Genomic DNA, 26,975 nt, shown 5'->3' with positions numbered 1-26,975 from the left:
AGTGTTTTACAACACAGTTATTTAAAGATGCTGAACTTTACGATTGGTTGATTATAGTCGTTTCATATTAAAAGTTAGTTCGAATACTACCTTTATAAAAAAGTTCAATTAAATTTCCTAATTTGGATTTAATTAAATTTTTTATTTTTTTTATTACGCGTTTAAATAATTTGAAAAATTATGAAACACACAAAAATTAATAAAATATAATCGGAATATTTTAACTACCGTGTTTAAGTGTATGAAACTATATATATATAAGATGAATATCATTCTTACTTTTCAAATATGTTATAAATCATTAATATTAATTATATCAGTCCATTCATTATTTCAATTCTTTATTATTTGTTTTTACTATATATTATTTAATTAACTAATCAATTGCATTTATATTTTTCCATTCATTCATCATGTCATCATCAATCACTCCAATCTCCACTCCAACTAAAAAGAGAACTATTAGAGATATATCAAATACTTATCAAAATTCATCATCACAATATAATAAAGATATACTATTAACACCAACTAAAACTCCAAATAAAAAACAAAAATTATCAAATATCCTAAAAGATAATGATTTATCTTGTAAAAAAAAATTAATATTTACACCAACAACACCAATTAAAACTATTGAAAAACCTTTATTAACACCATCATCATCTTCAAAATCAATAACAACTACTATTTATTCACAAACTAAAAATTTATTTCAAAGAGGTTATGATAATACTAATAATAAATTATATAATGATGAAAAAATAAATTTATCATTAACAAGTAGAGAAGAAGAAGCTAAAACTATAAATAATTTTTTAAATGAAAATATTCAATTAAATCTATGTAATAATTTATATATATCAGGACCACCAGGAACTGGTAAAACTGCTCAAATTAATTTAAGTTTAAAAAAATATGAATCATCAAATTCAATTAAAATTATAAAAATAAATTGTATGACATTAAAAAATCCTGAACTGATATTTCATGAAATTTATTCACAATTAATTGGTAAATTATCAATATCATTTATAACTAAGAGAAAATATGAAGATATAATTAATGAAATAAACTCACAACAAAATATAAATTTCAAAACTATAATTTTAATATTAGATGAAATTGATTTCCTAATATCAAATGGTAATTATCAAATATTATTAAAATTATTTCAATTAGCAAATTTTAATGATCAAAATCAATTAAAATCTAAAATTCTATTAATTGGTATATCAAATACTTTAGATTTAAATAATAAATTTTTACCAAAATTATCATTAAATAATATAAATTTAAATACTTTACAATTTTTACCTTATACAGCTCAACAAATTAAATATATTATTGAAAATAAATTATCAATACTAAATCAAAATATTTTCCATCCAATAGCATTACAATTTTGTTGTCAAAAAGCTGCATCAATTTCTGGAGATTTAAGAAGAGCTTTTGATTTATGTTATAAATCTATTGAATTAGTTGAAAAAGAATATAAAAATAATAATAAACTGGAAATTTCAAAAATTATGATAAGTCATGTTGCTAAAATATGTTCTGAAGCATTTAATACAAATTCAAATAATAATAATATTAATATAATCAATTCATTGAATACATTACAACAATTAATATTATGTCATTTATTTAATTATAAATTAATTTTACAAAATCAAAATTTACAAAATTTAACAAAAATTAATGTACAATCATTTTATGATTATTATTTAAAACAAAATGAATTAAATAAAAAAATATTAATGATCAATTCTATAAAAATGGGAGAATTTTTAGAAATTTTAAATGCTTTAGAATCTAATAATTGTATTAATATAATTATAACAAATAAAAAAAATAATAATAATTTAAAATTTATAACTTTAAATATTGATTATAATGATATTTTGAAAAGTATTGGTAATAATGAAATATTAAAAAAGTTATTAAAGAGATCTTAATAAATAGAATAATAATAGATAATTTGTACTTTTACATAAGTCATTTTCAATATAATTAATAATACATTTATAAATAATAATATATAGATAGAAGTAAATTACATAATCAAGTTTTACTAATTAAGCAAGTCTCGTAAATTCGTTTTAGCTCTTTGTTGTTGTTGTTGCTTTTGTTGTTGTTGTCTTGAGGGTTCTTCATTATTTAATAAACTCATTATAGAGCTTTTTCTTATTGTTGGAGTTGTTGATTGTGAAGTCATTAAATTTAAAACATTATTTTCATGAGAATTATAAGTTGGTGGTTGAGGTAATGGTTGTGTCTGTTGTTGCTGCTGTTGCTGAGGTTGGTCTACTATTAAATTTCTGATTGATGGAAATACTGATGAAGATGTACGATATTGTGGGTATTGTTGAAATTGTTGAGGATATTGCTGATATTGTTGTTGAGGAGGCACATATTGTTGATATTGTTGATATTGTTGTTGTTGATACTGCTGCTGCTGCTGTTGTTGTTGTTGTTGATTTTGATATTCAGACTGGTATTGTTGCATTTGGACATATTGTTGTTGGGAAGTTTGCTGAGAAGTTTGTTGAGGTTGTTGAGGTTGTTGTTGGCGAGCTTCTTGGATTTGTTGCGATTGTGGCGGTTGTGTTTGCTGTTGATAAGTAAAAGTTTGCATTGGTGGAGGATTTTGATTCATTATTTGTTGTTGATCAGGTGTAGTCAAATTTTCAACTGAAATTTTACTAGTTTCTGGTAAAATATATTCTGTTGTTTGTGGTTGTTCTTTTTTAACTCTTTTCTTTTTCTCAACTGGTTCTCCATCTGCCTTTTTGGATTTTCTTTTCTTCTTTTCAACAGGTTTACCATCAATAGTTGTTTCCTTTGTTTTCGGTTTCCTTTTTTCAGGTTTTGGTTTATCAGTAGAAGCAGTAGCTCGTTTCTTTTTACTGGTTTCTGTAAAAACTTCTTGAGCAATTGGTTTATTGTTTGCTGTAATAATTGGTGTAGAAATTACGGGTGTTTCCAATTCTATTGGTGTACCTTCAATCGAAATTTGATCTTGATTATTTCCAGTAATTGCAATTTCTTGTGCTACAATTGGTGCATCATCATTTTGTAAAGCATTTGTAGTAGTAATATTTGTTGCAACAGTAGTAGTTTTTGGACGTCCACCATTTTTAACTTTCCTACCTTTTTTACTTGCTTTCCTATGTTGTATTAATAACTGTTTATAATTGATTGTTTTTTTAGTCATATAATAATGGACAACACAATCAGAAGCTGTTCTTAAACTACCCATATATCTTGAAATTGCACCAAATCTTTTAGGAAATAAACAAAAGGCTTCACTAAATAATTCATGTTCTCTTTCAGAAAAAGTATTATAAAAATCAGATTTGACCCTTTGACTCCATTCAATTTTATCTTTAACTATATTATTTGAATCCATAAATTTCAATTCATTTTTATCAATTGGATCTAAAATTAAATCTGGAATATCTGCAGCAACTCTTTGAGCTTTTTCTAATGGATTATCTTGTTCTTGACCCAATGTGAGTAAGATTTCTTGGAATTCTGCCTCAGTTGTAACTAAATCACCATGTCTTCTACTACTTCGTCTGTTTGATACCGCTACTGGCAGCTCTAAAACTGGAGAGGCATTATTGTTTGCACCAGTGGGAAATTGCTGATTCTGTTTCTTTAAATCACTTGAGTCAATTTCTTTTCTCATTTCGTCATCAAATGGATGAATTATACGAAGTTGTTGATCCATTTTTGCTCTTTCAATATTGGATTTTTTTAAACCTTTGTTGTATAAATGCCATAGATTTAGCGTTTTTATTCGTAAGTGCTTATCCTTGTCTTGAAGTTGTTTAACTAATTTTTTTCTTCTTAATTTAAAATTCATATAATTATTGATAAAAAATGGATATTCTGAGAAGGATAAGATTGGAGTTTCTTTCTTGTATTTTAATTGTGGAGTTTCAATCAAAAATTGCGCTTCTAAATCCTCATACTGTTGTTGCAATTTTGGTAATGGATATCTATATGTCCCTTCTAGTTGTGGTCCAGTGTCTTCTTTAACTGTATCAAATTTATCTTCTTGTTTGATAGGTATTGAAATTGGTGGTGTTTTGGCTGATTTTACTTTGAAGTCTGAATCTTCTATGTTTTTTTCATATTCTTCTTCATATTCCTCTTCTTCTTTTACTTCAACTTCGTTATCATTACCTTTTGAATAGTGCAATTTTCCTTCGTTCTCCTCTTTAACGCTTAAATCTCCAATTAATTTCTCTTCTTTCTCTTCTTTCTCTTGATCCTCTCGAAGTTCTTCATCCTGATTGTCCTGGTCTTCATCTTGATCTTCATCTTGATCTTCATCATCCTCGTCCTCTTCTCCTTCCTCTTGCTCTTGCTCTCCGTTTTCCTCATTTTCAGGCTCTTTGGCGCTTTTCTCGATTGGATTTATTAATGTACTTTTGCCATAATTTGAATATTTGTATTTATCTCTTGGTTTCGAATACGGTAGTTTCAGTTGTGATAATGAAGAGTATCTGTCTATTGGCTTTGAATAATATGACCCATAAGATTTTGATGATGAATAATAAGGATCTCCATTAAAGTTTGAAGACCTATAAGTTTCTGTATTAGATGTTGATGAGCCCAAAGGTATATTATTACTTCCTGAAGTATATGATGAACTTAATGAAGTCTTACCATTTCGTATTCTATCCTTTGCTGAAAATCTTGTTGATGATGACAATGAATTTCTTTTCCATTTACTTGTATCTGGAGTGCTGTAAGAATCATAACGATCTTTTCGATAATCTACATTCCCATTTCTATAATTATTTGTGGATGATAATAATGATGCAGATGATGTTGTTGATGTAGATGATGATGCAGATAATGTAGGTTTATGACTTGACATAGATAGTCGTGAATCTCCAGCTTTATTTGTATTTTTTCTCCAATTGTCTGACCTATTATTATAATATGAATTATCATAATTTCCTCCATAAGAATTTGAATAATAATTTGACGTATATGATGATGATGAATTTCTATTGGTATTATTTGATTGTGAATCTTTCAGATGTGTTAATGATGAAGAACCGGGTCCATTACTTTTGAAATCTCGTCGTGACAAATTCGGCACAGTTGATGAATTAGTTTCATTTGATGAATTTATATTTGCATTAGAATTTAAATTTGAATTTGACGAATTAGCAGAAGCTGCTATAGTTGATGATGAATAAAAATTTTTCCTTCGAGTTTTCCCATAATCTATATAATCATTATTATACCGCGATGAAGATGATGATTGTCCTCCTCCTCTAGGATTTGAAGAGGACATTTATAACTTATATTGCTTGATATTTTTTTTCTGAAATAAAATAATGCAATAACTCAGACGAATATAACTAAAAATTATTATTTATATTTAATTAATCAATCAAAAAAGTTTATTGTAAGTGAATGGTAAAGTAATTTTTAAATGAATGTTAGATATGATTGATAATTTTAAAATAAATCAATTTATATTAGAATTTGTTTAATTAATTGTAACATAAAATATAACTTTTGAATTCAAACTTTTGCTATGGAATTAAATTAATGAAAATGAGTTGGAAATAAATGTTTGTGGATATATGAAAATTCAATAATAGTAAGCCCGAGTCACTACTTTGTTTCAATAATTGATTGATTATATGTATGAATTTTGCAGTATTGATATTTAAGTAGTAATAATACTATCTATTAAAATAAGTAATTGGTTAATTGAATTCTCTTTATTTTAGAATTTTGTTTTTAAAGTTTTTTTTTTTTTCTCTCTTTCTTTCATTTAGTACCAAGTTTTGAGTGGCTACCAAATTATCACTTTAAATTTAATTTCAATCAATTGACCAGCGTTTCAAAATTCAATATTCTTTTACTTATCAAAGCTTGAGAGTTCATCAATTCTTGATCAAGGTTGAAAGTCGTTTATGAGCACTAAAAACTTACTTTGCTTCTAGATGCAAAAAAAACGTTGTATTAACGTTAACTCTTAAATCACGTGATCTATTCTTCAATTTAAAGTATAATTTGAAAACTTTTTTTTTATTTTTTTCAATTTCTTCAATTAACAGTACAATTGATTCAAACATACAATCATAAATGAACAATAAAATAATATCAAGGCTAAGTGGACTAAGTCTACGTAGTTCAAGATGTTTCTCTAAATCAACGAAATCATGTAATGCAATTTTAGCAAATTCAAATACAAAAACCACCACAACAACAACAAATATATCTTTTGATGAACAAATATCAAGACCAAATAGATTCAGTAACAATAATAATAACAACTACAACAACCAGAGTAATAATAATAATAATAGAAATAATTTCAATCGATTTCAAGTCACAGAGAATTTAACGATGCCCGAATTAAATAGAATAAGAACAATACCAACTTTAATGACATTTTATGGAGGTAATCCAATTCATGAAAATAATATGAATCAGTTAAAAACTTTATTAAGAAAATATGAAAATTTACCAACAAAAATCTTAACAGATGAAGAATTGTCAAATCAAAAATTTATTGGATTTGAATCATATAGAGAAAGAACTCAATCTGGTACAAGAGTTAAAAAAATTCATTATAGAGATTTAATTACAAGTTTAAATAGATTAAGAATTATTGATTCAGAATTAATGCCAATTGATGTATTAAATGTTTTACAAGAATATTACTCAAAAAGTTCAAACAAATCATTGACCACTTCACAACTAAAAACTTTAGATGAATTTGGAAGAGCAAAAGCAAAAGCTAAAAGAAAAGCTTCGGAAGCTAAAGTTTATTTAGTACGCGGAGAAGGGGAAATTATAGTTAATGGTAAAAATCTTGTTGAATATTTTACAAATGTATATGCAAGAAAAAATTTAAATTATCCTTTTCAAGTTATTGATCAAGAAGGTAAATATAATGTATTTGCTGAAGTTAGTGGTGGAGGTTATACAGGTCAAAGTGAAGCAATTATGTATGCCATTGCAAAAGCTTTAGTTATATTCAACCCATTAATAAAACCAAGGTTATCAAAAGCTAAATTAATGACTAGCGATGCAAGAGTTGTAGAAAGAAAGAAACCGGGTAAAGTCAAAGCTAGAAAGTCACCAACTTGGGTTAAACGTTAATTTAATTATAATAAATTGAATAAATATTACTGTAAATATACATGTATCTATAATGATTCTAAATATAAAAGAACTGATTCTATTTCAGGTTTATCATATTTTGTAATTTTCCCTTGATATGTAGAACCTTTACCACCACCTTTTAAATTTCCTATTCTTTGTTTCAATTCTGTAGATATATCAGTCGCTTTTGGACCCAAAATCTTAATCATACCTCCATTTGATTGATGATTCCCATTAATTAGTATTAAAGTTTGTTTAGTTGATAAATCAATTTCTTTCGATTTTTTTGAGTTGATCATAGTCATTAACTCTTTTTGAACTGAAGTTAAGAATTCTGGATTATTATCTTCTCTATAAACATACGCAATTGCATTTTCATCTTTTGAAAACTTATCATATATTTCAGTGGCTTTATTGTTCGCCAATTCTTTGATTAAATTTGCAATTGTAGAGTTAGCCTTTTTGTAATTGGTACTTAATTGATCGACTTTATTTGTAACATCTTCAATTTGACACGATAACTGAACACCTGAAACAGTTTTTAATATATTGTAATAATTGGAAGTTAATTTTGAAACACGATATCCGCAAGTGAAAAATAATCTTGAATGACCACCTCTGACAGAAACTTGATTCAATAAAACAATTGATAAAATTTGAGAAGTGTTTTTTAAATGAGTTCCACAACATGGATTTGCATCAATATTTCCGATTTTAACAATTCGTACAATACCTTCATCTTGATCATAATCTTCAGGAATATGACTTGTATCAAGTTCTGAATCATCTGTAGTGACTTCTATAGGATGTGATTCAAAGATCAATTGATTTACTTTTGATTGAACTTCTTCAACTAATTTATCATCTATCTTCTTAGGTAATTCAATATAATTTATTTGCTCTCCCATTTTCCAACTTAAAGTTTCTAATTGATATTGATCAAAAACTGCAGATAATAAATGTTGACCGGTATGTTGTTGCATATAATCTACTCTTTTATCCCAATCAATAATTAATTTAACTGAAGAACCTATATCTAATGGCTTATCAATTATATGTAAAGCTTTTAGTTTTTCTCTAATAACAGATTTAAGTGGAATTTTATTACCATCCAATGTTGTTATAAATCCTTCATCACATGGTTGTCCACCACCCTCGGGGAAACACACCGAGTCTACCATCTCAACCTTATATAATGGTGAATCGTTCTTGGTTAAGAATTCTGAGCAAGACACAACTTGAGTCTCAAGACTTTTCAAAAATGAATCTTTTTGGCATGCGAGTGCCCCTACTATAGTCGATGTCTTTGCAGTTGCCATTATAAAGCTATTAGTTGTAGATTGAAACAAAAGAATAGATCTTTATTTCATTTTCCATCAATAGATTATCAAATACAATTGAACTTAAAAAGGTCGAGATTGAAATTCACACGACTGTAAATTCATCAGTTTTTGTGTTACAGTAGTAATAATTTTTTTTTGTACTGAAAAATTTTCTGATCTCACTGTTTAGAAACAAAGATTCTAATAGATTAATAGATCTATAGATATACTATATCAATCTAAATTATAGGTTTCAAAGAAATGGCTCCAGCTCATAAGAGTCATAATTTTCGTCCTGAAAATGTTTTAAAACGTGCTGAAGATTTAATTGCCGTTGGACAAAAAGAAGCAGCATTAGATACTTTATATGAATTAATTACATCTAAAAGAATTCGTTATTTACAAGTCGAAGATTTAGAACCTATTGCAATTTTATTAATTGAATTAGCAGTTGAATTAAGAAAAGGTAAATTAGCAAAAGATGCATTACATCAATATAAAAAAAATATTCAATTATCAGAAAATGGTTTAGAATCTGTTCAAACTATTGTTCGTAAATTTATTGGATTAGCTGAAAAAAAATTAGATGAAGCTCAAGCAAAAGCAGATATTAAAATTGATCAAGATGAAACTGCTGAAGATGATTTAGAAACTGCTCAAACTCCTGAAACTATTTTATTAAGTGCTGTTTCAAATACTGACACAGCTGATAGAACAGAAAGAGAATTAGTTACTCCATGGTTAAGATTCTTATGGGAAGCTTTAAGAGCTGTACTAGATATTTTAAGAAACAACTCAAAATTAGAAGTTACTTATTCAGCTATTGTAAATCAAGCATTTAAATTTTGTCTTAATTTCAAAAGAAAAGCTGAATTTAGAAGATTATGTGAATTATTAAGAGTTCACATGCAATCAGTTACAACTCAAACTAAAACATCAACTAATAATGCTATTGATTTATCAGATAGTGATACTGTTCAACGTTATTTAGAACAAAGATTTGCACAATTGAATATTTCAGTTAAATTAGAATTATGGCAAGAATCTTTTAGATCAGTTGATGACGTTCATACATTAATAACCGCATCCAAAAAATCACCAAAACCAAATATGATGGCCAATTATTATGAAAATTTAGCAAGAATTTTTGCAGTTTCAGATAATTCTTTGTTCCATGCTGCTGCTTGGAATAAATTTTTTAACTTGTATTCACAGTCACCATTAGCAACAGATGAAGAATTAAAAAAATTTGCGTCTATTTTAGTCTTATCAACATTAGCAATTCCACAAACAGCTATTAATGATGTTGATGAACATAGAACTAAAAATTCAAAATTATCATCATTATTAAATTTAACTCAAGTTCCAACCAAAGAAGGTTTAATCAAATCAGTTGTATCAAGAGGTATATTGAAATATGTTGATGGACCAGTCAAATCATTATTCGACTTATTAGAATCCAATGAATTTCATCCATTATCAGTCAAAAAAGATGTTTCTCAAATTTTCAAATCAATTGAAGCAGACAGTGAATTAAAAAGATATATCCCAACTTTAACTGAAGTCATTTTGATCAGAATTTTCCAACAAGTCTCACAAGTATATGAAACCGTTAAATTAGAGTTTTTAATATCATTAGGTATATTTGAAGGTTTAGATTATTCATTAAATGAATTAGAAGTTGAAAACTTAATTGTAAATGCTGTTAAAGATGATTTAATTTCATTAAGTATTGATCATGACGCCGGTGTTGTTTCATTTAAATCAAATCCATTCGATGAAATCTCAAGCACTTTTGCTAACAACTTACAAATATCACCAGCTGAATTAGTTCGTACACAAATTAGTAAATTAGCCGCCACATTGGCTGAAACTGTACAAATTATCGATCCAAATTATGAATCACGCAGAAGACAAGCACAAGAATACGCTCAACAACGTGCTTTGAAAGATTTTGTTGTTGAACAAAAATCTATTGCTAGTAGAGCCAAAATAATTGAAGAACGTAAAATAGCAGCTGAAAAATTAAGACGTGAAGAAGAAGAATTACAAGCAAGATTGAAACAAGAAAAACAAGCTGCTGATCAAAAAGCAGAACAAGAAAGATTAGTTCAAGAACAAGAACGTAAAAAGATGGAGAAATTACAAAAAGAACGTGATTTAATTCAAGAAAATGAAAAACGTAAAATTGCTGAAGAAATTAATGCTAAAGGTATCATTAAAGTTGATTTAGATAATTTAAAAGATTTAGATACTTCTAAATTACAAATGATGCAAGTTGAACAATTAAATAAAGATAAAAAGGAATTAGAAGAAAAATTAAGAGTAACATCTAAAAAAGCTGATTATTTAGAAAGAGCATTTAGAAAATATGAATTAAAATTATTAGAAGCTGATTCAGATAAACAAAGAGGATTAGAATTTGATAATTATGAAACTGTTAAAAATTCCAAAATTCAAAAAGCTAAAAAGGACTTTGATGATTCTGTTGCATTAAAAGATCGTTTACAACGTATATTACCAGATTATAACAAATTCAAATCACAAATTGATGCTAAGAATGCAGTTAAAGTAGCTAAATTAAAAGAAGAAGCTCAAGCTAAATTTGAACAAGCTAAACAAGAAAGAATTGAAAAAGTCAAAAAACAAAGAATTGAAGAATTAAAAATAAGAAAAGAAAGAGAAAGAAAAGCTCAAGCAGAAGAAGCAGCAAGAAAAGCTCAAGCTGCTGAACATGCTAAATTAAAGGAAGAATTGAGAAAACAAAGAGAAAAAGATGAAGAATTACAAAGACAAAGAGATGAAATTGCTGCTCAAGCTGCTGCTGCTCAAGCCGCTGAAGAAAAAGCAAAACAAGCAAAACCCATGTCATTCGCAGAAAAAATGAGATTAAAGAGAGAAGGTAAATTGCCATAATTACATTCGCATTTGTTAATGTAATAAAATATTAAATTGTATTTATATAGTTCTTTTATAGACAATAAAATTCATTTAGCATTTAAAGAAGTGGTGAATTGAAAACGCGATTCTCAATGCGCTTTTAATTATGTCAAAAGTTCTTTTTTTTTAATTTTGCAGCAGTTCTAATAATTCTTCAAACTCAATCAAATTCATATAGATTTCTCATGTCTAAACCAGTAGTTACGATTATTGGATCACTCAATTGTGATTTAGTTACATTCACAAACAAAGTCCCCCAAGGTGGAGAAACATACACAGCAAATTCATTTGAAACTCATCAAGGTGGTAAAGGATTAAATGAAGCAATTGCAGTTTCAAGATTATCACCAACTAATAAAATTCATACTAGAATGATTGGTAAAATTGGTAAAGATGATTTTGGTAAAAATTTAAAAAATTGTTTAATTGAATCTGGAGTTGATACTACATATATTGAAGAAATTGAAAATATATCATCTGGTGTTGCAGTAATTATAGTTGAATCAAATGGTGAGAATAGAATTTTAATAACTCCAGGTACAAATGGTGAATTAAAACCTACAGATGAGGAATATTCTAAATATTTTAAAGATATAGATATTGGATTTGTTGTATTACAAAATGAATATCCTGATACTGCTAAAACAATTGATTGGTTAAAATTAAATAAACCAAATATTAATATTGCATATAATCCATCACCTTTCAAAAAAGAACTAATAACTAATGAAATATGGTCAAAAATAGATTTATTGATAGTCAATGAAGGTGAAGCATTAGATGTAGCTAAACATTTATTACCAAAAACTAAAATTAATGAAGATGTAAAAGGGTTTGAAAATTTAACAATAGAAATTCAAAAATTAATTAATCAAAGTAATATAAAAACTGTAATAATAACAATGGGAAGTAAAGGTAGTTTATTTCATGATGGAAACACAACAACAAAACCAAGATTTATAGAATCTAAAAAAGTTGAAAATGTAATAGATACAACTGGTGCAGGTGATACATTTTTCGGAGGAGTTGTTTCGAATTTAGCATTAGGTAAAAAAATTGAAGATGCAGTTGAGTTTGCAACAATTGCAAGTAGTTTGGCAATACAGAAAAAGGGAGCAGCTGAAGGAATTCCAACTTACGAAGAAGTTTTAAAAAATTTATAGATTAAAATAGAATTTAATTTATAAATCACGGAATTTCAATCGTCTAATAAATACTATATGGTATTCAATTATCTCTAGTAAATAAATAAAATTAACACTTCAAATATTTTCCCCAAAAACTTAAGCTTTTCTGGAACGTACTTGTTTTTGTTGTTGTACTTCTGGAATAGGAGTTGCTTCTCTACCAGTAACATAAACATATTCATTAACTTGAGCAGCAACACCACCTTTAACTGATTTAACAATTTTTGATTTTTTTGAAGATTTTCTTCTATAAACATCAATATAAAAAGCAATAAATAAAACCAAATATGATGATAATATAGCACAACCTGAATAAGCTGACATCAATTTACCAGCACAATCTCCACAAAATGGTAAAACATCAATATAATTATTAAAAAAATTATAAATTAATTTTTGATAAGTTGCAAAATAAACAAATCCTAAATCCAAAATAAATTGAATAATTTGAAATCTTGTAACCCATTCTTTCCACCAAACTCTAATACCTCTTGCTGCTAAAAAATAATACCAATACATTATAACATGAACTCCTAAATTTAAAGAAATTGGTACCCATGAAATAGAAGTATCACCAATTAATTGAGTATAACATAATAAAGCAGTTGCACCATGATGATAAGTATGTAAAAAAGTTAATTTTTTTTGTTTAATAACTAAAAATAATGTATCAATAAATTCAACAAATTTTGTTAAATAATTTAAATAATATAAACAAACTAATGGTTGAGTCCATGCTTTTGTTGAACAAATTGCAAAAAATAAACCATTATAATGAATCATTGGAATTAATTGTTCAATCATTAAAATTAATAAAGTAAATGATATAGTAGTTAAAATAATATTATGAATTTGAAATAAACCATTTAGTATAAAAGGTTTAATATTAAATTTTTTAAAAATATAATTACCACCAAATATAATAATATAATAAGTTAATATAGCTAAAGCAACTGGTTGAAAAGTTGATAAAGGAGTAATACCTTCAATAAATTTAAAATTTGATGGAATAAAATAATTATTAGTTATAGTTGAAATAAGTGAATTAAATAATGGCCATAATTTAATTCCAAAAGGAGTATCCCAAGTTGGTGTTGGGAAGGACATCTTTTCAATTAATAATATTTATTACAGACTTAGTATAAAATTTAGTGAAAGACCTTTCTTTTAATACTAAAATTTTGAAATTTTATCTTGTAAAAGTATTGAAAAATTTAATTTGTAAACAATAAACAAAAGTAAAAAAAAAAATTATCAAAATTGACAGAAAAAGAAAAAAAAAAGAAATTTTAAAAAATTAATTTATATCGCGTTAAAAAAGACAAACGAATTAAAACAAAAAATTCGAATGGCACGAAGGAAGAATCGAATTAAATTTAATACCGTAATCTGGTCGATGTGGTACAAACTTATTTCGGAGTTTATTTGTGTTGAATTTACTTAAACAGTAAGGTAAATTTTTTAATATTATTTTAAATAGTCTAGTAATAATTTTCAACGTTTCACATCAATGTTACAATATTATTGTATTATAATATATCTTATTGTTACTTATTAAATACATATACATTAATAATTTACTTTGATATCATCTCATCATTTAATTCAATTAATCTACCTTCTATAATATTAATGAATTGATGGTATAAATCAAAATTGATATTTATTTACTTGATTATTTACCCCTCAATATCTTATAAATTATATACAGTACAGTTTTATAAATTTATTTTACTCGAGATTTTATATTCATTTAATATTTTATTTAACATTCTTTTTGAATTATAAATGTCACATGAAAATGAAAATAACAATAACCCCTCTTCATCATCATCCTACGAATCTGATTCATCTAATTCATCATCCTCAGAAGAAGAAGAACAAAATATTATTACAAAACCAATATTTATATCTAAAAATCAAAGAAATAATAATAAGAATATTGATGATGATAATAAAACTATTAGTAATAATGAGAATCAATTGACTACCACATCTAGTAACCAAAGAAAAGAAACTTTAATATCTCAATTAGATCAAAAAAGTAAAATAAATAATATAGATTCATCAAAAGATGAATTAAATGGTATAAATTCAATTGATGATACTGATGATTTAAATCCAGAATTAGAATTTAATAATTGGAAATTACGAGAAAAAAAAAGATTTTTAAGAGATCAAGAAATTATAAAACAATTAGAATTAGAAAAAGAAGATCAATTTAATAGAAATCAAAAAGATTTAAATAAAATATATTAATTGAAGTAATTCTTGTATTTGTAAATTTGGTGAGGAAAAAAAATAAGACTAAGTAAGATTGTAAATTTATTTCAAGATTCATTACTTTAAACAGTTGTACTTTATGTCATTACCACCATTACCAGAATCACTAATACCATTTTTAAAACCATATATACCCAATAATAAAGATGATAAATATATAACATTAACTTATGCACAATCAATTGATTCAAGAATTTCTGCAAAACCTGGAATTCAAACAAAATTATCACATTTAGAAACTAAAACAATGACACATTATTTAAGATCAAAACATCAAGCTATATTAGTTGGTATAAATACTGTATTAGCTGATGATCCAAAATTAAATTGTAGATATTTGGAAACAGATAATGATGGGGAATTACCATTAATAAGACCAATTATAACTGATCCATTAAATAAATGGGATTATGATAATTCTCAATTATCTAAAATTTGCGAAATGAAACAGGGATTACCACCGTATATTTTGATTGATGATTCAATAGAACATACTAAAAATAGTTTAAAATTAAAAAAGCAAGGTGGAGATTATATAAAATTAGCATTACTTAAAAATAGAAAAGATAATTGGAATTTAATATTTGAAGAATTGAACAAATTGGGTTTAAATTCAATTATGGTTGAGGGTGGTGCTACTATTATAAACGATATATTATCATCAAATAAAAAACTTTTCAATAGTTTAATTATAACAATTGCTCCAATATTTTTAGGTAAAGATGGAGTTGAAGTTTCACCCAATAAACAAGTTGAATTAAAAAATTTTAAATGGTGGAACGGTAAACAAGATAGTGTCCTTTGCGGTATACTTAAATAGATTACATAGTTTTATAGAAGTATTAAAATATTAAAATTATTATATATATTACAAACATTGTTAAGTAATTAAATAAATAATAAATATCCTATAAACAAATTCTATAAGATGCATATCTACCAGAAGTTTCAGATCTTCTTATAATTTTAACAATTTCTCCTCTTTTTAAACCTAAATATCTTGCAACTGGATCTTCTCTTTGAATTCTTGGTAGTTGGGATTCTTTTAATCTATATCTTTCTAATAACTCTTTCTTTTCAATTTTACTTAATTTGATATGTTTTGGCACTAACTCATGATGAGTTATATTAACAATTAAATCATTTTCTTGAAATGTTTCAATACTTGCTGGTTGTACAGTGGGAATTAATTTATTTGCACTTGGAGTAATACTATTTTGATATATGAAAATACCAGTTGAAAAATTTTTTTCACTTATATGTATACAAAAATTTCTCATTGTTTTTATACCAACACTTGCTTCATCACAAAATTCTACCCATAAAGAACCCATTTCTGGAAATTTATCTAATTGTTCTCCTGTTGGTGTTGCTTGGAAACACATTAATTTTCTTTGTGGATTACCCATTGAATCACAAACTTTTGCTCGAAATTCTTCTAATGTCATATCAAGTTCTTCTTGTGATATATAATAGCCCTTTATTACGTTAGTATTTCAATAACCAAGTATATCTATATGATATCTAGAAACATACTCTATCTTTAACCATTTCTTTCACTGTTTTAAACGTCCTAAACAAACGTGAAATAGCTCTATCGTTATCATCCATTATGTATTATTTGTGTATATATGTGTATATTTATTTTAATATAAATTGAATAAATCGTCGTAAGTTAATAGTGAATGATGAGTGAAAAAGTGATTATTGCAGTATCTATAATAGTTGATAATTGATCAAAATGATGATGATATTTTGTTAATCCATACTCAAACTAATATTTTTTTTCGCATAGAGAAGAGAGTAAGTAAATTATCGAAAAAATGTAAAGTAGTGTATATACCAAACTGTTAATAAATGGATACAATTGTAGTTTTATGTGAAATGTTTTGAAACAAATTGTTTTCCTATTGTAATTATAGTTACATGTATCATAATCAACACTAAATAAATTGGATGATAGAATATGTAAATTGAATGGAGTTGTTAAGCTAAAAATTTTATGCCCTTGAAATTTGAGATTTTATTGGAAATAGTTCAGCGAAAATTCATTAGGTCACCATTTGTAATCAAGTCACTTAAGACCTAAGTTTTCTCTTTGACTTAATTCAGTAAAAGAAGTCTTTCGTCAGGTTTAATAACTTTTGCAATCAAAAGTCATCAATAGCTTCATAATAAAAAGAAATGATATCTACAAATTTTTGATTAAAAACATACATCATACAAATCATACATTGAAAAACTATAGACTTTCGAATTATTAAAAAAAGGCTACAAACACTTACACCATTTAGGATTTAGACAACACAATGAAGCTTTGGTCTTGATGCTATGGTACAATCTCAACGAATATCATAAATTTAAACAAATGATGATACTCCTTGTGATTTCATTCAAAAAAAAAATACTTCAATAAAGCATTTAAATACTAGGATTAAACTCCAAGATTAATACTTTACTTAAAGATATCCTCAACTTAAGCACCATACCAATTAATAAGGGATTGAATTTCTTCAATATCCATTTTCTAATGAAATATTTATTAAAACGTTATTATTTGATTGATATCCCCATTAAATGTGTTTCTCTAATTTAATTAGGGAAAATAGAAAAAAAAAAATTATTTCAAGATTTTTCTCCATATTTATATACAAAATCTTTTTTTTTTTTTTTCTACAAACGCGAAAGGGGGGTAATTTATAATTAAAGTGAAACATCTTTTAATTTTTGTTATACATAATATACCTAATATTAATTTTTATGTTTCTCTTTCTTTGTAGAGTTTTGAAAAGAAAAGAAACTTACAATAGATTAAGTATATTGTTATGTTATTGGCGGATGGACCTTCACAGTCAACAGATTTGATTTCCTCTACTTTATAGTACAAGATGTCTGAACAATTAATTCATATTAAGTTGAGAAATTTTATAACTATTGTTGGAATATTTTGCAATCAAAAATCATCAACAATAATGAAAGTAATGGAATTCTACTAAAAACATACATCATTAAAAAATTGCATTATTTTCCATATTTCACGATCTGTAGACTACAATCGAGGTTTATTAACGATTGATGAGTGTAACACTATGAAAGCAAATTTCAAATTTCGAAGTCTCAATAATGTTGAGGTATTGATGCTTCGATGAATTGCTGGCGAATATTATAAATTAGAGATGATTGATACTCCGAATAATCTAATTTTAAAAATACTTCAATTAAACATTTTAAATTTTATTTTTGAGCTCTAAACCTAAAGTTGAACGCTTCAATTTGGAAAGTGTTAAATTCATTCTATTATGTTATTTATTATAATTGTGCTAAATTTTTGTATCAACTAATTTAATCTATAAAACAGCTGAAATTCTGCTACTATTATTATGCTTGTTATTACTTTTTTCTGTTTCAATTTGATATTCAATATCTTCATTAATATCAGAAGATTTAAATTCATTACCTAATTTAAAAACTCTTGTAACATAACCATTATGATCTAATACAACAAAATCAGCATCACAACCAACATTTAAAAAACCTTTTTCTTTTTCTAAACCAATTGATTTAGCAGCATTATTTGTACAAGTTTTAACAGCTTCTGGTAATGTTATATTTGACCATTTCATTAAATTTCTAATACATTGAGGTAAAGTAGTTGATGCACCAGCTAATGTAGTTGTATCTTTTAAATATAATTTATCACCAGTTTTAACAATAATTTGATCATCCCATTTATATGAACCATCTGGTAAACCAATTAAATGCATTGCATCAGTCACTAAAACACATTTTTCTGGATTTGATTTATAAGCTAAATTTATCATTGAAGGATTTACATGAACTCCATCACAAATTAATCCAAAATATGGTAAATTTTTTTCTGAAACATTTGGAGTATTTATTAAACCAATAACTCCTGCATCTCTATGATGAGGTTGTGGCATTGCATTATATAAATGAGTAATCATTGTACAACCATTATTTATAGCTTTTAAACCAGTATTATAATCAGTCATTGTATGACCAATTGCATAAACACAATTTGTATTTTGAGTTATAAATGGAATTAATTCTAAAACTCCAGGAATTTCAGGAGCTGCAGTAATAATACAAACATTTTCTAATAAATTTTTTTCACCACCATAAATTTCTAATAATTTATCTTCAGGTTTTACTATTGTAGGGTTAGCATCAACAAATGTTTCAACTGGATGACAACCTTTTTTTTGTTTATTTATAAAAGGACCTTCTAAATGAGCACCTAAAGAATCACATTGATTATTTAATCTTGATCTTTTATATATTGGTAAAACTTTCAAATAAACATCTGAAAAATTTGAAGTAACAGTTGGACATAATGATGTAACACCAGTTGATAAATATTTTTTCATAGCATCTTTATAAAATAATTTAAATTCTTTTATATCTTCATCAGTTGAATTTGTATTTAAATTTGAAAAATTTAATCCATAAATTCCATTATTTTGAATATCTATAAAACCTGGAGCTAATATTTCACCTTTTAAATCTATAATTTTTATATTATCAATATTGTTAAAATTTAATGGTTTATGTATAATTTTTTGAGTTTTATTATCCACATATAAATCAGTATTTTGATATAATTTTCCATTATCTATTAAATGACAATTTGTAAATTTAGTAATTGATGACATAATTTGGTATAATGTTTATATAATTTTATGAATTGAATGGGTATAATGTAATGAATGAATATATGAAATTTAATCTATAAAAAGGGTATAATTAAAAAAAAATGAATATGTTGTAAAGTTGTATAACAAATAAATAGAAGTTATATTAAACCTGTTGATATTAAAATGTATTTGAATAAATCATAGTATATATATATATTTAAATATATTGAAGAAGCACGAGTGTTATATAATTTTTCATTTTCTTCCATATCATAATTAGTTATTTAGAAAATGATTGCAATTTTAGAATTCTATTAAAGAAATGATTCAAATGTTGTAATTAATAAGTATAATATTACATAATAATATGTCAAATATTATGTAATAATACCCCTTATATTAGATAATAAATTATGTAATACACAGTGTAGGTATTACATAATTATAATATTGATCATTCAAATCGAATTACACAAAATAAATTGCTTTTTGTTTAAAGTCATCTCTAAAAATGTAACATGAGATCTTTAAATGTAACATTGAATTATGTTACATTGAAAGTTTTGCTAAAGATCTAGTATTAAAACGATTAATGATTTTCCATTACAACCACCACTATTTCTTTGACTTGATTGCCCCAAAGTGGCAACAATTGTTGTATTAACTCTACGCCTAAAAATTCTATTATTGGTTTTATTAGATTTCTTTTGTATCAATACTTTCACATTATTGGAATGATTGTTTTTAGTTAATAGAAATTTTACAATTATTATTATGATAATTATGATAATTATGTAACGTCGCATTTAACTTACGGTTTTAATATAACATACATACATTAATTATATTAACAGTTATATTTGAAAACATCTTACTTAAATCATGTTATATATTGATCTATATATATTCATAATTTCATACAATTCTTCATTACTATATCAACCAATTCAATAAATGATGAGACAAGCAACTTTTTCATCAGATGAAGATGCATCACAATATCTTGCTGATTATATAATTAAAAAAATTAATACATTTAATCCCACATCATCAAAACCATTTATATTAGGTTTACCAACAGGTTCATCACCAGAAGGAATATACAAGAGATTAATTGAAGCCAATAAAAAGGGTTTAATTACTTTTAAAAATGTTATAACTTTTAATATGGATGAATACTTAAATTTATCACCAACAAATCCACAATCTTATCATTATTTTATGTATGATAAATTTTTTAATCATATAGATATTCCAAAAGAAAATATAAATATTTTAAATGGATTAACTTCAAATATAGAAAAGGAATGTGAAAACTATGAATTAAAAATTAAAAAATATGGTAAAATAAATTTATTTTTAGGTGGATTAGGACCAGAAGGTCATTTAGCATTTAATGAAAGTGGATCAACAAGAAATTCAAAAACAAGAAAAGTAGAATTAGTTGATTCAACAATAAAAGCAAATTCAAGATTTTTTGAAAATGATCTCAAGAAGGTTCCTCGTTTTGCTTTAAGTGTTGGTATATCAACAATTTTAGATAATTCTGAAGAAATTGCAATTATTGTATTGGGAGAAAATAAAAAATTTGCTTTAGATAAAACTATAAATGGTAAACCAAATGATCCAAAATTTCCTTCAAGTTATTTACAAGATCATTCAAATGTTTTAATTGTTTGTGATAATGCAGCTGCTGGATTAAAATCAAAATTATAAGTAATATTATAGATAAAATAAATAGTTTAGAGTAGTATTGTAATAATGAAATAATGCTTTTTTTTTTGTTGTATTTACTGTTTTTTACATTATCCTTAATTCTAATACAAGTTTAGTGAATGTTACTTACTATTCAGAAGTTTTTACGTATTCTACAATTGAAAATTTTGTTAATAAAATTGTCCTTTTAAATTATCTATCTAAAAACCCCTAAAAACTCCCTAAAAATGCCATAACAAAACAAAACTAAAAATCAAAATTAATATACATTTTCATTTAGCTTTTTACTTTTTTTGTATTTTCCATAATACTTTTTACCTATTTTTTTCATTCATATTTACTTTGAATAATAAGCAGCTCCAATTGCTGCACCAATAATTGAACTATTTTCAATTAATTTCAAATCAACTTTATAACCTTCATTAATTGCATCATTACTTGAATTTACATATTCAATGATTAAATTTCTATAATTATGAAAATAATTCAAAACGGAACCAACGTAGCCTATAGTAATTAAACCTTCTAAATTTTCATCATTATTATGTTGTTTAAATAATTTGAAAAACCCAATTATTGTATTTGCTACAATAAATGAAGCTCTTTTTATTATTGATTCAATTATAATCTTCATTATTTCAATATCGGAATTCTTTATATTTTTTTCATCCTCCCAATTATAAAATTCTTTGAATTTTAAAGTGATTAAATTATAATCATTACATTCATTTATAAAACACATTAATTCTCCTGAGAATCCATCATATCTTAAATTTATAATTTCGTTTAATTCACTTTTATTGAAATTTGTCATTATTTCTTCATTATTAATTAAATCAATTAATATTAATCTAAGTAGCTCTGGTAAGTATCTACCACTTGTCATTAATTCATGAGGTTGAAATAATAAATTACAATCTGGATCTTCTGATAAATAAGTTTTAAAATGATGTTTGAAATGATTAAATCTTTTATCAATGAATCCATCATATTTTGTAGTAAAATCATCACATAAATGTTGACCAAATAATGATAATTCTGTGTTGATCAAAATTTCATTATCAATTAATTTTTTTGAATGCATTCTATTTTTGTTTGTTTGTAATTGACAACACATATTGAAACCAGTTCCCAAAACCATTGCTAATCTCATTTTATCATCTAAAAATGAACCTGCAGAATAAACAGCTAAAGAATCATTTAAAATTGATCTTATATCTATTTGAATATTAAATTCTTTTAATAATACTGACTCAAATACTTCTTTTAAATCTTGATCATATATTTCTTTATCAATTGTATAACCTTTTGAAACATGACGTATTTTACCATTATTAAAACTTGTAGTATCTAAAGGAAATGACCAAGTAATACCTGTATTTATTACATTTTTTGTGTTGATTAAAGATTGTTTATTTAATGTATCTTGTATTTTTGATCCAATAAATTTAAAAAATTCATAATTGATAGTTTTATATTCATTTGATATTATCCATTTATTTTCAATTATAACTTGTAACCTATCTTTACGGTCTTTATTAGACAATGGTGAGTCTATATTTACAATGGCGACTCTTAAAGTTGAACCACCTAAATCAACTACAAGATATGAGCCTTCTTCTTCACCAGTTGGAGATATATTATAATTTGGAATCATTGTAATAGAATCTTGTAATAATGAAGAATTAAAATCATCAACTAATAAATTAGAATGATTATTTAAATTTTCATTATTTAATGGTTTTGTGAATGAGTCAACTATTGAATCTAATAATGATGAAGTTGAAGTAACAGTTGTAGAAGTTGATGATAAAGAAGTTGATAAATTTAAATTTGTTAACATATTAATTGATTCTAATGATCCATTAGGTGTGGAAGGAGATGAATCAGTAGTGGAAATATTTGATGTAGATGTCGTTATAGTATTTTTAAAATATTTTGTAGTTTTAAAAGATCCTGAATCATTCTGTGAAGATGAAATAATTGTCATGATATGAAGTGAAATATGCTGAAAAAGGTATGAGATTAAACGAAACAAATAGTATAAAATGTATGAATAATTTGTAAATGCAAATGAGATAATGATTATGTTAAAATTATTGGGTTGCGGATATATATATACATATATATATGAATACTTTTGCTAATGATATAAGTTAAATTGAAAACTTATGGTTGTATTTCTATTTTAAATAATTCTTTTGATAGTAAAAAAAAAAAAAATTAAATTAATTGTAAATTATTCCATAATAATTTCGAATTTAATAAAGAATAAAATGATGATACAAAATAATAAATGATATAGGTATTTAATAGAATGGTTGTAGTAATATATCTTTATGAATATACAAAAGTAAATATGTTGTAGAAAAAAAACTATTTGATTTCAGTTAGATTCAAAGTTGTAATTAAGTTGTAATTCTTTTTTATTTTTTTTTAATTTTTTTTGTGTAATTAAATTTGTTTAAATAATAAAAATTATGTTACAACAATGTTACAATAGCTACATTTTTTAATTTAATCTATTCTTTGAGCTGATTGAAATAATTGGATCATTTCGATTGATTTTAATTGTTTTTAATTGATACCCTCAACATTAATTATTTTTTCTACGGCGCTTTCTTTTAATTAAATTAATCCTTACTATCAATTTTTTGAGCCTTGATTGATAGTTCAAGCTGAAAACAACAAAGTATTTTGCCACTTTTAATAATGTAATGACTGTACTTTAAACTGTTTTGAAGTTTCTTTTTAATTTTTGATTGTTAGTTTTAAAATCTTACAGCTGCTTTAAATTTTTCCGAGAAGTAACAATAGATCATTTATACTTATAAAAATTTACTAATAAATTCAAGAAATGTCCATATTGTTTTTATTTCTAAAAAAGATTGGCTCCATTGGTTGTAGATTTAAAATTTAGCGGAATATTATAAATAAATGGGGTCGGTCTTTGAAACTGCGCACTGATGTTTCAATTTATAATTTATTGCGTCATTTTGTTTATCATATATTAAAAAAATAAAATATTATTATACAAATTTGATTTATTTTCAATTTTGACATATTAAATTTTTAATATTTTATTACTATTGAAGACAAATCTGATTTATTACAAGTATATACGAATAACAACTAAACACTATATTTACTTTTTTATAGTATTATTAAAAACTTACTATATAAAAAACTATATTAAAAAAACTTTCTCTTATTCGTCATTAATATCTTCAACAAGAACTTTTGGTTTATTGAAATCTTCTAATTCAATATTTTCAACTCCTTCTTCTTCTATCGGTTGTTTAGATTGTCCACTAATTTTTGATAAATTTCTTGCTTGTATATCAAAATCATCAATTAATACTTCTTTTAATTTTGTTTTACCTGCAACAATTATTTCATCAATTAATCTTGTTGTTATTGTAATTGCTGGTTTTAATAAATTCATTGAATATAATATATAAATTGATGCTAATATTAATATTGATAATGCAAATGTAAAAGGATTTCTGATTATTGCCATAAATTCATTCCATCCTAAAATTATTATAATTATATATATATAATATGGTATTGAAGTAATATGTTGAACAATTGATCTTTTAGTTTCCATAAATTTTGCATCAATTTCCTTTTTAAATTTTTGAAATATTTGAGATTTTTCAGTTTCATTTATTATATTAGCAAATGCATTTGTTTCTGCTTCTTCTTCTTTTAATTCATCATCATCTTCATATTCATCTTCATCTTCAATCTTTAATCCATATTTAATTCTTAAATTTTTATCAAAAATATTATAATCTGGAATTATTTCTGAATCATCACTTAATTTTGCAATTGTTAAAATTGGTAAAATGTTTAATGAATGTTCTTTAGCTATAGCAAAATTTGTTTCTAATTCAGTTGTATTTTGATATAATTTTGGTAATCCATTTTGATCATATCTAAATTTATCATCAAATTTATTAATTAATAATTCTAAAACTTTTTCTTTAAAAATTAATTTATGTATGATTTCATGAAAATTGTTCCATGATTTAAATTTAAATTTTTTAATCGCTTCTTCATTTTGCTCGTCTGATGTATTTAGATTAAAATCGTTGTTTGGATATTTTAAACTGATATCATTAATTAATTCTTTAAATTTATTCAAGATATTATCCCAAGTTTTTTCATTTGGATCATTTATTTCTAATTGCATGAATTTTGTTAAATTTGTATTTAATTTTTTAACAGACTTATTTATAATATTATCTAATTCAATTTTTTGCTGTTTTAGTATTGTACCTGCAATATCTTTTTCAAAATTTGAAATTAAATCCTTATGATCAATTGAACCATTCAAAGAAATTAATCCCAAATTTAATGCAACTAATGTAATAATGCTTGTTGATAATTTTTGTGATTGTTCTACAAAATTTTGACCTTTTAATGCTATTAAATCATTTTCAAATGATGAAGTTGAATTTTGAATTAATTGTCTTGAATATAAGTCAAATACTTCTTTAAATTTTGTATTGACCAACGATTCTAATTTAAGTCTCTTCAGTTCATAAACGGATTGATTATATTTGGCAGCTAATTGATCATAATCTTCTAATACTTCATTTTTCAAGTCATTAAACAATAAACCTAAATTTTCAAAATTTGGATTCTCTTGTGTTAATTTGAAGTGTTCATTAAATTTACTTAAAAATTCTTGATATACTATTTCAACAATTTCATCACATTTGAATTGAGCTACTAAAATTTGTTGAGTTGGTAAATCTAAATCTTTGTTATTTTCAATTTGTTCCCAACATTTTTCAGCATATAATGTCCAGCCATCAATTGGGATATTATGATGATATTCTGGTTTAAATAAATCATTTTCTTTTAATAATCTATCACCTAATTTATTAATTCCTGTAATAAACTGTTCTGGTTGTAATATCTTATGATTTAATGCATGGAAATCGAGATCAAAAAAATCTTCAAATTTTAAATGTTCAAATTCACTTGGTTTTGACAAAGAATCCCACATTTTTTTCAAATCTTGAGTTATAGTACTTGCTAAACTTTCAACTGGTGTATTTCCAACATGATCTCTAATAACAACCAACAATAATACTCTATGATCATTTTTTTTTTCTAATTTACTTTTACCAAATAATGTTATGTTAACTTCAAATACAGTTTTTAATAATCCCATATTTGCACCTTGATATAAACCAATTTGATGTTCCCAAATATTTAATATTAAAACTTCTGAAGTTGATAATGCAAATAATGCTGCTTTTCTTTCAAAATCTTGATCTTCTCCTCTTTCTCTTCCATCTGTACCTTCAACATCCATAACTAAAATATTTGATTTATTTGAGAATTGTCCTGATGTTGATGATATTGCTGGCGAATGAGCTAACCAAATTCCTTTGGTGGTTTGTTGTCTATTTGATTCATTCATAACATCGAAATTGGTATTAAACAATTTATTTAATAAAGTTGATTTACCAGTTGATTGTGAACCAAATACGGCCACTATATGATAATTATGACCGTAGGTTGAAGTTTTATTAACATAATCTAAAATTTCATCATTGAAATGTTTATACTCATCAATTACTTGAATTGCATCTTGTAATGGTATAGGAACAAATGATGAAGATGATGAAGATTGTGATAGTGGTTCTTCAGACATCTTTTTGATCTTTTTGGATGAATAATAACAATATTGTGGGGAGAAAAAA

At 24.9% G+C, this 26,975-nt stretch overlaps 14 protein-coding genes across 14 annotated transcripts; 7 read left to right on the top strand and 7 right to left on the bottom strand. All coding sequences in view use genetic code 12, as the record gives it.

The window, feature by feature from the left end:
• Nucleotides 1-413: 413 nt before the first annotated feature.
• Nucleotides 414-1,958, top strand: CDC6 (AAA family ATPase; the record flags this gene model as incomplete). The annotated part of the gene is made up of 1 exon (XM_051762940.1): nucleotides 414-1,958. One exon carries the CDS (start codon nucleotides 414-416, stop codon nucleotides 1,956-1,958), a length of 1,545 nt encoding a protein of 514 aa, XP_051620970.1.
• A 116-nt stretch (nucleotides 1,959-2,074) lies between these two features.
• On the bottom strand, nucleotides 2,075-5,320 carry SNT1 (Snt1p; the record flags this gene model as incomplete). The annotated part of the gene is made up of 1 exon (XM_051762939.1): nucleotides 2,075-5,320. One exon carries the CDS (start codon nucleotides 5,318-5,320, stop codon nucleotides 2,075-2,077), a length of 3,246 nt encoding a protein of 1,081 aa, XP_051620969.1.
• An 803-nt stretch (nucleotides 5,321-6,123) lies between these two features.
• Nucleotides 6,124-7,146, top strand: MRPS9 (mitochondrial 37S ribosomal protein uS9m; the record flags this gene model as incomplete). The annotated part of the gene is made up of 1 exon (XM_051762938.1): nucleotides 6,124-7,146. The coding sequence occupies one exon, from the start codon at nucleotides 6,124-6,126 to the stop codon at nucleotides 7,144-7,146; it is 1,023 nt and encodes a 340-aa protein (XP_051620968.1).
• A 47-nt stretch (nucleotides 7,147-7,193) lies between these two features.
• Nucleotides 7,194-8,468, bottom strand: KGF54_002456 (putative alanine--tRNA ligase; the record flags this gene model as incomplete). Its single annotated transcript, XM_051762937.1, has 1 exon — nucleotides 7,194-8,468. The coding sequence occupies one exon, from the start codon at nucleotides 8,466-8,468 to the stop codon at nucleotides 7,194-7,196; it is 1,275 nt and encodes a 424-aa protein (XP_051620967.1).
• Nucleotides 8,469-8,732: 264 nt separating this feature from the next.
• RPG1A (translation initiation factor eIF3 subunit a) lies at nucleotides 8,733-11,387 on the top strand (the record flags this gene model as incomplete). The annotated part of the gene is made up of 1 exon (XM_051762936.1): nucleotides 8,733-11,387. The coding sequence occupies one exon, from the start codon at nucleotides 8,733-8,735 to the stop codon at nucleotides 11,385-11,387; it is 2,655 nt and encodes an 884-aa protein (XP_051620966.1).
• Nucleotides 11,388-11,596: 209 nt separating this feature from the next.
• Nucleotides 11,597-12,574, top strand: RBK1 (putative ribokinase; the record flags this gene model as incomplete). The annotated part of the gene is made up of 1 exon (XM_051762935.1): nucleotides 11,597-12,574. The coding sequence occupies one exon, from the start codon at nucleotides 11,597-11,599 to the stop codon at nucleotides 12,572-12,574; it is 978 nt and encodes a 325-aa protein (XP_051620965.1).
• A 120-nt stretch (nucleotides 12,575-12,694) lies between these two features.
• FEN1 (fatty acid elongase) lies at nucleotides 12,695-13,705 on the bottom strand (the record flags this gene model as incomplete). The annotated part of the gene is made up of 1 exon (XM_051762934.1): nucleotides 12,695-13,705. The coding sequence occupies one exon, from the start codon at nucleotides 13,703-13,705 to the stop codon at nucleotides 12,695-12,697; it is 1,011 nt and encodes a 336-aa protein (XP_051620964.1).
• A 681-nt stretch (nucleotides 13,706-14,386) lies between these two features.
• Nucleotides 14,387-14,857, top strand: KGF54_002452 (uncharacterized protein; the record flags this gene model as incomplete). The annotated part of the gene is made up of 1 exon (XM_051762933.1): nucleotides 14,387-14,857. One exon carries the CDS (start codon nucleotides 14,387-14,389, stop codon nucleotides 14,855-14,857), a length of 471 nt encoding a protein of 156 aa, XP_051620963.1.
• A 103-nt stretch (nucleotides 14,858-14,960) lies between these two features.
• On the top strand, nucleotides 14,961-15,701 carry KGF54_002451 (2,5-diamino-6-(ribosylamino)-4(3H)-pyrimidinone 5'-phosphate reductase; the record flags this gene model as incomplete). The annotated part of the gene is made up of 1 exon (XM_051762932.1): nucleotides 14,961-15,701. The coding sequence occupies one exon, from the start codon at nucleotides 14,961-14,963 to the stop codon at nucleotides 15,699-15,701; it is 741 nt and encodes a 246-aa protein (XP_051620962.1).
• Nucleotides 15,702-15,789: 88 nt separating this feature from the next.
• Nucleotides 15,790-16,492, bottom strand: KGF54_002450 (DNA-directed RNA polymerase core subunit; the record flags this gene model as incomplete). The annotated part of the gene is made up of 2 exons (XM_051762931.1): nucleotides 15,790-16,359; nucleotides 16,418-16,492. 2 exons carry the CDS (start codon nucleotides 16,490-16,492, stop codon nucleotides 15,790-15,792), a joined length of 645 nt encoding a protein of 214 aa, XP_051620961.1.
• Nucleotides 16,493-18,228: 1,736 nt separating this feature from the next.
• On the bottom strand, nucleotides 18,229-19,554 carry DAC1 (Dac1p; the record flags this gene model as incomplete). Its single annotated transcript, XM_051762929.1, has 1 exon — nucleotides 18,229-19,554. One exon carries the CDS (start codon nucleotides 19,552-19,554, stop codon nucleotides 18,229-18,231), a length of 1,326 nt encoding a protein of 441 aa, XP_051620960.1.
• Nucleotides 19,555-20,490: 936 nt separating this feature from the next.
• Nucleotides 20,491-21,252, top strand: NAG1 (Nag1p; the record flags this gene model as incomplete). The annotated part of the gene is made up of 1 exon (XM_051762928.1): nucleotides 20,491-21,252. One exon carries the CDS (start codon nucleotides 20,491-20,493, stop codon nucleotides 21,250-21,252), a length of 762 nt encoding a protein of 253 aa, XP_051620959.1.
• Nucleotides 21,253-21,589: 337 nt separating this feature from the next.
• HXK1 (hexokinase 1) lies at nucleotides 21,590-23,242 on the bottom strand (the record flags this gene model as incomplete). Its single annotated transcript, XM_051762927.1, has 1 exon — nucleotides 21,590-23,242. One exon carries the CDS (start codon nucleotides 23,240-23,242, stop codon nucleotides 21,590-21,592), a length of 1,653 nt encoding a protein of 550 aa, XP_051620958.1.
• Nucleotides 23,243-24,460: 1,218 nt separating this feature from the next.
• NAG6 (dynamin-like GTPase) lies at nucleotides 24,461-26,926 on the bottom strand (the record flags this gene model as incomplete). The annotated part of the gene is made up of 1 exon (XM_051762926.1): nucleotides 24,461-26,926. The coding sequence occupies one exon, from the start codon at nucleotides 26,924-26,926 to the stop codon at nucleotides 24,461-24,463; it is 2,466 nt and encodes an 821-aa protein (XP_051620957.1).
• Between the last annotated feature and the right edge of the window lie 49 nt (nucleotides 26,927-26,975).

Source organism: Candida jiufengensis (assembly GCF_024610255.1).
Source record: "Candida jiufengensis strain CBS 10846 chromosome Unknown scaffold4, whole genome shotgun sequence".
NCBI classification, from domain to species: Eukaryota; Fungi; Ascomycota; class Pichiomycetes; order Serinales; family Debaryomycetaceae; genus Lodderomyces; species Lodderomyces jiufengensis.
The sequence above is the reverse complement of the archived record's forward strand: the minus strand, read 5'-3'. Positions and strand labels throughout refer to the sequence as shown.